The sequence below is a fragment of the Schistocerca gregaria genome, chromosome 6 (assembly GCF_023897955.1).
Source record: "Schistocerca gregaria isolate iqSchGreg1 chromosome 6, iqSchGreg1.2, whole genome shotgun sequence".
In the NCBI taxonomy this organism is placed as follows: Eukaryota; Metazoa; Arthropoda; class Insecta; order Orthoptera; family Acrididae; genus Schistocerca; species Schistocerca gregaria.
Window position 1 is genome coordinate 135923021 of NC_064925.1, and position 13453 is coordinate 135936473.

A 13453-nucleotide genomic window follows, 5' to 3' on the forward strand; every position below is an offset into this window, starting at 1 on the left:
TCCCCTGCCCAATTTCTTTTGTTTCAGTTACTATAATGTCTCTTCTCTTGTTGTGTTCGAAATTTTTACTTTGTATAATCACAGCTGTTTCACTCACCAGCTTAATATCACTATTATACATTATCTGTTTGTAATTCTGTGTGTGTGTTTGTGTTTTATTCATTGTGCCTATCTACCGGCACTTTCCCGCTTGGTAAGTCTTGGAATCTTTGTTTTTAATATATTTTTTCCATGTGGAAGTTTCTTTCTAGTTTATTTACAATACCAATATTTGTAACTTGTGCACTGCACACCTCTCCTCAGTTTTCTGCCTTATAACTTGCAGTTAATATTACCTTTAACTTCATATTTACAAGATAGTTTTTCACCTACTTTTCCAATCAACACAATCTTTATGCATTATATGAATTTACTTAGGACCTGTAGCCCTGATGCTTCTTTGACAGGGGGAATATCTGCCAATTGCAGAACATAGTTTCCCTCATTCAATTTAGGGACATGTAGGTAAGAGATAAATACAATAAACATAGTGATGAATATTATGGCTGTATGAAACAAGCTTAAAAAGTATTTGGTACTGACTATGAATGTGATATATAGGTCCAGTCCTATGATAAACACAGGCAGGACAGCAGAAACTGGAAAATGAGATGGAGTTATTACTGTCTCTGGCTTGAAGTGAATAGGCTAATTCCCATTTATGAGAAAACTAATGCAATACTGTTTAGAAACATCAGAAGAAAAACAAATGAACTAATCAAACTGCAAGTGTTTGATGTAAGAGTGGTTGAAAGTACAAAACTGTCACTGTCAATGGTATTTGGGATGGATAGATCATATTGCCACCATAAGCAACAAACATAGCAGTGCTGTTTTTGCTCTCAGACAAATTAAGCCACTAATAAGTGGAGATGACATGCACATGGTGTATTTTTCATACTTCAATGATGTAACAAGCTGAGATACATAAATCAGAGCCTACTCAACTCATCCAATCAAAAGACTGAAGTTACCAAAAAGAGCAATTAGAATAATAGGTAACATAAAAATGAGACATCTGCAAGTCTCTATTCATAAAATATAAGACTCTAATTTTTTACTGTTTGTACATGTCCAAAATTCTGTTCGTTGCTTGTGATCTTAGAAATAAATACAACAAAAATGAAAAGATACACCACCATCCCGCACTGCATGAAATTAAGAATACAACAGCTTCACAAAACTGAAATTGAGAGAAACAGTGGTTACATGGCAGTAAGGTTGTACAACTGTTTACCAACAAACATCACTAATGCCAAATCAAAAGTTAAGTTTAAATGCTTTAATAAACGGCTGCTATTACAAAACCCTTTATATTCATCAGACAATTTTTTTCAAAACAAAATAACTGAATTAAACAGACAGAGTTATGAAATGAAAATGTACACAGAAAGAGAGATAAATGAAAAGTAAAATGAGGTAACTTCTTAATCACATTATTCCAGCTAAATGTTGTAACTTGGATACAATATTATTCCTTTAAAATTTTTATTGATGTAAACAAAACTGGAGTTAAGATGTCTTTCTTATGTCTGATATTTAAAATGATGTAACATTGGTATGGAATTATTGCTATTACACTTTTTTTTCATTTATCTCATCAAGAACTTTGTACTTTTACCTCTTGTGCACTGCATGGCAAATGTTGATGATGGATATTTCCCTTAGCATTTAGGTTCAAATCATATGTTTTGAGCTCAGGTCTCACCTTACTGGCATGTATTTGTAACATCACAGTGGGGACAGGTGCAATGATAAATGAAACATGTAAAATATTTAATGGTTTGAAAAGAAAAGAAAAATTATGACATGATTCTGCAATTATTATGAATCTCACAAGTTATGCCTTCTAGATTGTTTAAGGAGATTTTATTTATTAAATAATTTTGTGTAACATGTTCCAGCTACTTCATCATTCGACCTAAATTTAGAACTACCAAAATAATGTTTAGTGTCAATATACAGTAAATCCTTTGCCAATGTAAGATATCTAAATAGTATTATTCGGGGGGGGGGGGGGGGGGGGGACTTTTTAAACCTTTTTCTCTATGCCTCATTTCCATGAAATGAATTCTGACATTATTCATTTTTACAGTTAGTCTTCATAGAATCATTACTCCCTTCTTGGGAAATAAACATACTGAGTTTGACTGCCATTTGTCCAAAAGTTTCATCTGTACCAATATTTGAACATGTAAAATGTTATTGTACACAGGTAAATTACAAAAATCTCTATTTTATTTTAATTATTTATTTAGGTACAGCCAATACAATCTCAAGCACATACAGTAAACAACATTTACAGTTTCATTTATCTAATACTATTTGATACTGGTACATAGTTTGCTCTATCAGGAACAGGTAGCACTCCATTAACACACATTAACACACATCATAAGAGTCTGAACAAATGTCAATATACTTTTAATTTACTAACAGCAAAATGTTTCCATACACCAACACAGATTCTCATTTAGCCAAAACATACTATATTGTTCCTTCCAGAAAAAAGCCAACATTCATTTTATTTCATACAGTCACATACAGCAAGAACACAGTAAATGGAAAAAGTCTTGTACTTTCTTTAAAATAGTTTAGTACTAATCATGGAGCAGTGGCAGAATAACAGCCAGTCCCTTCTTGTTTGATTATTTATTTCAGAGAAATATACTGAAATCCTTCAGAGCAACAGTTTTTATCCCATTATTCTTTTATCAGGCATGGATTATTATATAATCACTTTAACATCAAGAAATTCTTCAGACTGTACTCACAAACTGAAATACTTAGTATTTCTAGCACTTCATCATGATGTCAATGCAGGTCTCAACACATTACCAAATGTTCTACTTTGTAGACATGATAGACTCCATACAGTTTGTAACTCTTTAAAGTTCTTCTTCTTGCTCTTGGTTCCAATGTCACCTTTGATTTGCACTTACAGAGGTACTGCGTCCAAAGCTGTAACAGTTCATATGAGACACTTATAATAACAAAACATTGTGCAAATTGACACATGTATATTGTAATACAGTAATATTCAAACACAGATGATAGTGATTTGCACTACAGTTTCATAAAATAATTTCTTCATGCTCTCTACCAAAAGGTTGAGGCCTACTCAAATAGGAGGAGCCAATATTAGCTGGCAGTTTCAAGAAAACAGCGCAATTAGCTGTGCACTAATTGTATAATGTTACCAATAAGTATTGCGTAGCAAGATAAATCAGTTGCTTTGTGCATCAAAGAGAACATAAATTGTTATATGATTTTTCTGTGTCCATTAAAATAGCTAAGTCCAAAACAGTTGCAGTATGCGTAGCTGCAAAGTTTTCAAAAATAGAAAGAGCTAACCACTTCATTTTGCACACTTTTGTTCATGTTGGTCATTGACCTCAAGGTGGAAAGTATCAACTCAACCTAAGAAAGTAATAAGGCAAGCTGAGGAAGTCATAAAACATATGCCTCCTACATATTTATTTAAGGTTACAGAGATACTAAATGTAACAAATAATTTTAATTGAAATTTTATACTCTCAGTTTTAATACATATAAAGTACTTTCAAAATGGCTGTAGAACATAATAAATTCTCGTTTTCTGTATAAATTGAATATTCATATGAAAATCTAGGCTGTTCAATCAGTTATACATGACTTCACATTGTATCTTCTCATGCCACAGTTGGAACAAATTTTCCTCTCCAAGATTTCCTTATTTTTCCTTCTCCCTGCTTCCAGTCTCTCCATTTCTGCTAACCAATTAACTACCTAGAATATTTGTGCCCAGGAGATCATTGCTTTTGTTTTAATTTGTATTTGTATAAATCCTGTTACATTTTACCTAGTTCAGCAATTGGTAAGTGTGCTTCCATTCTATCTCAGAGAGTGATGGTCTTTATCAGTGAATCCACTTGCTTCTGCATTTACACCTATTGCTAATTCTACCTAACCATCTTACATCATTACACTAGAACTGGATGAAATTGGTCTTAGTCCTGACAGTTTAAGAAGTATTTATCACATAACTTGGTTGAAAAAAGAGGAAAAAGTACAGTGGAGAGTTAGTAATCTCCACATTATTCTCCAGATTATCATATGGGATGACAGCCTGATATACTTGTAGGTGATCTACACTTTGAACTGGGATTTTATTGTTGACAGCATCTTTGGTGGTATTTGAGAGGAGTATGATATGCATTGACATCAGTTTTCAGTCAGAGAGGTGCATTCCAGCTTCCCACATGAGATGCCGTCACTGGGGCTACCTGCTGCAATGTCTAAGAATTTTTAGCATATTCTAGCTGGAACCTGGATAAAGACCAGAAAATTTTCGCAACTTAGGAGGATTTTTCAATATATTTGCTGTGATGTCACTAGGAAAACATGGCTGCAAGCTGCCATGGTTGGTAGCTGCATTCTTCAAGTAGTTTTGGTTTCATGTATGTGTAGTGCTGCGATATGAGTTCTGTTTACTGCCTTTCTACCCAATACTGAATTTCTAGCAAGAGGTGTAATTATTCTGTTGCTCATTACAACAAAAAATGTCCATTGTTCTGAGTCAGCCATTTATATGTTTGTTGAGCACATAATAAAATCTTTGAATGATGAAACATCATCAGTGAAGACCTTTTGTGACTCATCAAAGACATTTGATTGTCTCAGTCATAATGTTCTATCAGAGAATTTAAGATTTTATGGAACACACAGCTCAGCAGATGCCTGGTTTACTTAAGAAACAATGGAGGAAGTTACATCAGGCTGTTCAGCTAATACAAAGAGAGAAATTACATTGGGAGTCTCAAAGAAATTGATCATTGGCCCACTACTATACTTGCTTTATGTTAATGACTTAATTTTAATTGATGTAGGAAGCAGAATTAGTTCTGTTTGTAGACAAGACAATTTTTTCTGAAGCTGAGCAAAGAAGTATCAACAGAGAAAATAGTAAATGATGTTTCTGTGAAAGTTACTGAATGGTTTTGCACAAATGGACTATCTTTAATCTTCAAAGAAACAGTTTTGTGTTATCAAAAATATCACACCTCCTATTAATGTGGTGTACCAACAAGAAGTAATAAACAGGGTAGAAAATTATAAGTTCTTTGCCGTGCATACTGTTGAAAACTTTAACTGGAAAAACTAGGTAATAGACTTGCTAAACCATTTAGGTTCAGCTACTTTTTCCATAAGAATAACTGCTAACTTGGAGACATAGATGTCAGTAAGTTAACATGTACTGCAAATTTTCATTCTTTAATGTCTAACAGTATGATATTCTTGGGTAACTCTTTCTGTAGGAAAAAAGTACCCATTGCACAAAAGAAAATAATCAGAATTATGTGTGGAATTCACACAGGTATATCTTGCAGATATCTCTTTAAGCAGCTGGGAATATTAACTATAGCCTCATAGAACATTTATTCACTTAGGAAATATGTTATCAACAATCCATCTAAGTTTCAGAGTAACAGGGATATTCATAAGTATACCACTTGAGATTAAAATGATCTGCATTAGCCTTTAATTAATTTAACTTTGGCACAAAAAGGGATGAAAACTTCAGAATTAATTTTCACTCAGCAGCAGAGTGTCTGTTGATATGAAACTTCCTGGCAGATTAAAACTATGCCTTGGACTGTGATATGAACCCAGGACCTGTGCCCAGTGTGTCAAATGTCTACCAATGGAGCTCCCTGAGCACAACTCGACTCCTCCTCAAAGCTTTACTTCCACCAGTAACTCATCTCTTGATTTCCAAACTTCAAAGAAGTTCTCTTGGAGAACTCATGGGACTAGCATACCAGGACCTGCAAATTTCACAGAGGAACTCCTGTGAAGTCTGGAAGGCAGCAGATGATGTACTGGTGCTAGTTAAGCCATGGGGACATGTCATGAAATGTGTTTAGGTATCTCAGTGGGTAGAGCACATGCCAAAATAGGCAAATGTCCCAGCTTTGAGTCCTGGAGCAGCACACAGTTTTGATCTGCTAGAAAGTTTCACCTATAAAACATGTTGACATCCACTCATGGATATAAAATGTCTGATAAGCATCAGAAATTTTTTCAGATGTAGTTTAAAGAACTTTCTCATTTAGAACTCTTTCTGTATCATAGAAGTACTTAGTCATTAAAAAACTGTCAATGGGCAGAATGCAGGCATACAAATATTATTTTTCTATTCAGTTGTGTATATAATTTCTGTTTATTCAGTTGATATGTTCCATGTCATAACATTTCTTGTGAATTTTATCTATGGCTCAAGTAAATGACTATGTAACAACACTATTTAAAAACTTAGGATATTATGTATAATCATATTTTGAAAAGTTAATAGTACAATGCGTGTAGGTATCCTGCTGCAAACAGGTGGTAAAAATAAAAATTTATGTTCTAAATGCAATACACTCTTAATATTACGTCACTGATAACTACATGAGGCCCTAGAAAAATGAGGTCTTAGGCCTGCTTGTAAGTAAGGTACAGAAACCTAACACTGTCATTTCACAGAAAATAAACAACTGGGAGACGACACACAGAATTCTATATGAGATTGTAGCAGTGGAGGAGACATGGTGACAAATTAATTTCTTATAATGTTAAAATGGCATTAAGAAAATTCTTTTCTAAGTTCAGTGTTCCTTTTCTTGTTATTACATGTGTGTGCTTCATTAACATTAAATATGTCATTTTTGCTCATATTGCTTATAGTATATTATTCAGAATTTATAAGTACATTCTTACAATTTCATTTAACTTGTAGGTCACTAAAAAATAAAAAATAAAGAAAAAAGAGGGAGCATAACTTAGATATGAAATTTGCATGAAAAAAGTCTTAATGACTTTATTTTTGTTGAACATGGCTTTGTATATATCTCATTTTGTAGAAACTAGAGGGAAACATTTCACGTGGGAAAAATATATCTAAACACAAAGATGATGTGACTTACCAAACAAAAGTGCTGGCAGGTTGATAGACACACAAACAAACACAAACATACACACAAAATTGAAGCTTTCACAACCACTGGTTGCTTCTTCAGGAAAGAGGGAAGGAGAGGGAAAGACGAAAGGATGTGGGTTTTAAGGGAGAGGGTACGGAGTCATTCCAATCCCGGGAGTGGAAAGACTTATGTTAAGAGGAAAAAAGGACAGGTATGCACTCGCACACACACACACACACACACACACACACACACACACACACACACACACACATATCCATCCGCACATACACAGACACAAGAAGACATTTGTAAGGGCAAAAATGTCTGCTTGTGTCTGGGTATGTGCGGATGGATGTGTGTGTGTGTGTGTGTGTGTGTGTGTGTGTGTGTGTGTGTGTGTGTGTGTGTGTGTAAGTGTGTGTGTGTGTGTGTGTGTGTGTGTGTGTGTGTGTGTGTGCACGAGTGTATACCTGTCCTTTTTTCCTCTTAATGTAAGTCTTTCCGCTCCCGGGATTGGAATGACTCCTTACCCTCTCCCTTAAAACCCACATCCTTTCGTATTTCCCTCTCCTTCCCTCTTTCCTGAAGAAGCAACCGGTGGTTGCGAAAGCTTCAGTTTTGTGTGTATGTTTGTGTTTGTTTGTGTGTCTATCGACCTGCCAGCAATTTTGTTTGGTAAGTCACATCATCTTTGTTTTTAGATATATCATTTTGAAGAAAGTATCACAAAAGCAAATGACATAGCCTCAGAATCACATTTCAAATTAATTTTCTAAAATGCTAGAAAGTTTGCTCTTCTTGCTACAATTGTAGCCACACAGACAATCAAAACTTTGTGTAAATATCCTCCTGGTTTTCAAATTGAGCTCATAAGCACTTATCAGAGAGTCTTCTCAACTTTGGGCTATCTTGTCTTTGACAAGCATCACTTAGGGGTTCAGTAACAAAACCTTCAGCACATATATCACTGCTCATGCACAGTGACATAAAATTAACTTTTCAGCGCACATCTCCAGTAACGTTAAACAATTAAAACTCCAGGTTGGAATATCAATCAACAATATAATGAAAAGATAGACTGCTACTCACTGTGAAGGTAACATATTCAGTTGCACAATGAAAAGACACTTACAGATTAGTTTTCAGCCAAAACCTTCTCCAAAAATGGAAACACATATAGATTCACTCACGCAAAAGCTACCAAAGTAGGCGGTTATGTCTGTGTGAGATGTTCTTGCTTGTGTGAATGAGTGTGTGTGGTTCCACTTCTGAAGAATGCTTTGGCCAAAAGGTAATATGTAAGTATCTTTTTGTTGCTCCTGTCTACAGTTCAAATTGTTATCTTTATGGCAAATAACAATCTTTCCAATAATATTCATGTATGGCTCTGAAATATGAAGCAATTAAAATTAAATCTTATGATGCTTTCTGAGACATTGTATTGACTTTTTTGTAATGGTTATGACATCTGGCAAAAATAGCCTTAAGATTTCCCCTTCTAGAAGCAAAAGCACATGTACATTATTCTAGTGAGTCTGAACTTAATAAAATGATTTTGTAGCTAAACTAGCATTATTGTTGAGAGTATCTTGTCAGTAGGAATCTTTGGCATCCAATGGCTCACTGCAGACTAATTTCTTAATTGTTTAGTCTGAAAGCATTTCAAAATCTACTGCAGAAAAATACGTGTACAGATGAGAAAATGTGCATAATATAGTATGATTTTCATGATCTTGGCAGACTGCACAAGGGGGAACCATGGACTGCCTTACATGATCAAGACCTCAGAAATTAGGTGTGGAACTTTAGCCTCTAGGGAAGCTTCAGCATCAAAGTCTGTATGATTACTGGAAACAAATTCTGAGATAGGATATAGAAGTACACAACTGAACCTTGCATTCTTTAAAGAGAGCATTTCACTACATTGTCAACAGCAAGTACCACATGTGAATGATAATGGTTAAATGGAAAGATGAATGCAAGATGGCTCAATGTTCTGTTCAGTTCAGACAAGCAGAGAGGCATGCAAATTATTCAGCTTTGAACAATACAGAACTCATAACCAATCAACAAAGACTGTTGATTCAGGTTATCTAACCTTCAGTTTTGCTGTATCGCTTTTCTGTTACTAATAAAATGTTTGCCAAACATTACCAACATAGCTATCTCCAACTAATAAATAAATAGTTGACAAAATTCAAACAGTTAATTGCTTTGAAGCTGCGTATGAGAAGCAAACCTGGAAAAGCAGGGCCAAAGAGCCAATATAATTTGTTATACTGGTGCCAAAAATTTGAAAATTTAGATTTCAAACAGATGCAACCATTTAGAGAACATGGTTCTCAAATTTCTTCTTGAAATAATGACAGAAATCATCATATTTTAAACAGACAATTACTTAAGCAATATACTACAGTGTAGATCACTTGAACAAAATCTTTGAACACTGATTGGAAGAAAGCATGTTTGAAGGTAGGTGTCAGTTATCCCACAAAAGTCTATTTACAAAGTTAACAATTGTTAAGTGAGGAATCTAGTAATATACTGTAGCCCCACACATATTGCTCCTATAGAGACTTCAAGGGCAATATTAGACTAATAACAGTGACCAAAACTAACTGAAGTAGTCATGTACATTCAAACGTGTATATGACAAAAATAAAAATTAAAAATTAAAAAAATAAGAAAACTCCAATAAGAGGTACATTGGGGACACCTTCTACCACACAGTTTACAATAGTTGTTTGCAGAGTATGGTTATAGCTTTATATGTAGATAATCAGATGAGACAGAAATGAAAAAGAAATATATATATAAGTCTGTATAAGATTTCAGCCAGGTTGAAAAAAAAGTTTGTGTGTCAATGGAGAAACAAACAGAATTATGTTCCTTATGCATAAAATAGAGCAGTAAAAGTTTGTTTATTAGTTCCAGATAACTTTATGCAATATTCTGATGCAATATTCATGGTGCACAATAGTTTTATCAGCCTTCAGGTGGTAAATGAATATTCTGTTAACACAACAATGTAGGAAAATAAAGATTGCTAGTTACTGTAAAGAAGACACATTAAGTTGCAGACAGGCACAATTAAAAGACACTTATATAAATTTTTGGCCACAGCCTTCATCAGTAAAAGAGCATCTCAGGCCTGAGATGCTGGAGTTGGTGGTAATGTATACATGAGGTGTGCTTACTTGTGTGTGAATGATGTGTGCCTCTCTTTTATTCATGAAGTCTGTGGCTAAAAGCTTGTGTAAGTGTCGTTTAATTGTGCCTGTCTGCTACTTAACTTGTTTCCTTACAGTTGTTTATTTTCATGTCTGGAATTTCCATTGTTTTTTTCTGTTAATATTAAAATATTAATAAACTGAAGGTACAGACTGTGGAGCAAGTAACAGCAATCAATTGTGAAAGTCATAATTTTATTACAACATCATGAACAATTGCTATTCTTTTCTCCATGGTCTGTCTTCAATGACTGCTGCACATGAGTGGATCATATTGATCCTAATCTGATAAAAATTGAAGATACATATGTCATAATGTCTAAAAAAAATGTTTGCTTCATCTCCTAGCTTTTACTGTGACCAACAGTAACAACACAAGATGATTTGATGCAATCATGTCTGATTGTCAGTTAATATGCTGATAATTTTACTTTGTATGAAAAGAGAAATTGAAATTACAATTGTTACAAATTAGAAAGAAATGGGATGGCTGGTCAGTGATTATCTACAGGTGGTAGATTGCATCACAAGTTACTTTTGGAACAATAATTACATTCTTCAGGGGGATGAGGGAGGGGAGGAAAGAACTGGTTGAGATTGGTCGGACAGGGGCAGTGGTCTTTGTTCACTCAGTATTCAGACTAAGAGGAGCATACCTATTTTATGGAGAAAGAGAGGTAAAGATGAAGTAAAAAATATCAGAAATAGTAGGAGATCCAAGGTACTACACCAGTAAGCTCTGTTCTTGCATCAGTCTGGAGATTTTAGAATGGATACAGTGAGAAAAATAATAAACTGAAATAAATTAAAACCTCAGGAAAGAGAAAGAAGAGGGAGGAAAAGAACAAAGGAGGAGGAGGAGGAGGACAAGAAGGTTATTGCACATATAGTTAGGAAAACATGAATAGGTAAATAATAAGAAGTAACTTATGTAAGGAATAAGATGTCAATGTTTCTACAGCTAAGCAAAGTTATTGGTATACTATGCTCAGGATCCACTCCATGGTAAAACTGTTTTAGATTGCAAAATATTAGAGTAGTTTTCATCATTCAACTATTTGGTTTGTTAAATTGGACTTGATACTAATTAAGGATAGAAACAAAGCTGGTCACATGTAAGTATATAAGATCTCTTCTAATGTAATGGGAATGTTGTAATTTTGTGTGTTGTACTAGTCACAGTCATGCAGTTTTCCCATTGTCGTGTTGTTAGCCATTTCTGAAAAGTATCTGTAGCACACTACATTCATTAAGGATTCATTTTAACTTGGACTTTTTGATTTATTTTATTTTATTTTCTCATGCACAATGGAAATTGAATTATACTAACAATAAAAGTAACACCATGTTATATCCCAAAGATCATAAGGCTATTATGATCTCAGTAGAATAGTTGGTTTAGAACTTCAGCTAATCTTGCTGTAAACAATTTTGTGACCAGTTATTGCTATTCTCCTTCATTTTTCACACTCTGTAGAGTCTGGTTGTTGGTTCATTAGGCAGTTTATCATTTTTATTCATTAGGTACGTGGGTTTTAATCAGTTTATGGAGATATTTTTATCTGCTCTTTCAACTTAAGTCCAAAAATTTTTGAGGTCCTTTCAATTACTTTGTGTGGTCCCTCATATGGAGGCTCTAATACTTTCTTCACTCTGTCAACTCTTACAAAAACATGTGTTGAGTTGCTGAGGTCCTTGTGTATGAATGTGTGTTATCTTTGCTTCATGGTGATAATGTATAGGTTTCAAATGATTCATATACTGCTTCAGTTGTGAAAAAAATTGAGGTATGGCTGCATCCCTTTTTGTGCCTTACTCTCAGAAAATATCACCCAGTATTCTGATAAGCCATTTCTGCAATTGTAGAATTAATGTTTTCCCTGATGGAGCATTGAAAGTCAAGAATGATTACAGGTATTATTTGAGTACATTTAGCAGCTGATGGGCACAGATGGCTGCTTTAAGTGCCCAATAAAATTTTTCAATTATTCCACTTGAATGAGGGTGATATGCAGTATTTTCGGTTTGGTTGCAACCACATATTTTTAATAGCACTTGGAACAGCTCAGAGTTCAACTGTGTTCCACTATCAGTCACTATTTGGCATGGCATTCCAAGTCTAGTGATCCAACAATTGAAATATGCTTGTGCTACTGCTTCCACTTTTATGTCTCTTGAAGAGGTATCACCCACCTTCAGTCAGTTTGTAACTGCATCAGTGCATTGTTGTTGTTGTTGTTGTCTTCAGTCCTAAGACTGGTTTGATGCAGCTCTCCGTGCTACTCTATCCTGTGCAAGCTGCTTCATCTCCTAGTACCTACTGCGACCTACATCCTTCTGAATCTGCTTAGTGTACTCATCTCTCGGTCTCCCTCTACGATTTTTACCCTCCACGCTGCCCTCCAACGCTAAATTTGTGATCCCTTGATGCCTCAAAACATGTCCTACCAACCGATCCCTTCTTCCAGTCAAGACGTGCCACAAACTTCTCTTCTCCCCAATCCTATTCAATACCTCCTCATTAGTTATGTGGTCTATCCACCTTATCTTCAGTATTCTTCTGTAGCACCACATTTTGAAATCTTCTATTCTCTTCTTGTCCAAACTAGTTATCGTCCATGTTTCACTTCCATACATGGCTACACTCCAAACAAATACTTTCAGAAACGACTTCCTGATACATAAATCTATATTCGATGTTAACAAATTTCTCTTCTTCAGAAACGCTTTCCTTGCCATTGCCAGTCTACATTTTATATCCTCTCTACTTCGACCATCATCAGTTATTTTACTTCCTAAATAGCAAAACTCCTTTACTACTTGAAGTGTCTCATTTCCTAATCTAATTCCCTCAGCATCACCCGATTTAATTTGACTACATTCCATTATCCTCATTTTGCTTTTGTTGATGTTCATCTTATATCCTCCTTTCAAGACACTGTCCATTCCGTTCAACTGCTCTTCCAAGTCCTTTGCCGTCTCTGACAGAATTACAATGTCATCGGCGAACCTCAAAGTTTTTACTTCGTCTCCATGAATTTTAATACCTACTCCAAATTTTTCTTTTGTTTCCTTTACTGCTTGCTCAATATACAGATTGAATAACATTGGGGAGAGGCTACAACCCTGTCTCACTCCTTTCCCAACCACTGCTTCCCTTTCACGCCCCTCGACTTTTATGACTGCCGTCTGGTTTCTGTACAAATTGTAAATAGCCTTTCGCTCCCTGTATTTTACCCC

General features: G+C 34.9%; 1 protein-coding gene across 2 annotated transcripts in view; it reads right to left on the minus strand.

Moving 5' to 3' along the window:
• Positions 1-2274: 2274 nt before the first annotated feature.
• LOC126278581 (QRFP-like peptide receptor) overlaps positions 2275-13453 on the minus strand; it is a 1030767-nt gene continuing 1019588 nt past the window's right edge. For both annotated transcript variants that reach the window (XM_049978791.1, XM_049978790.1), the window contains exon 9: positions 2275-3000. In XM_049978791.1, coding sequence (XP_049834748.1) covers positions 2961-3000 — 40 coding nt within the window. In that variant the 3' untranslated portion in view covers positions 2275-2960. The remainder of the gene's footprint in view (positions 3001-13453) is intronic.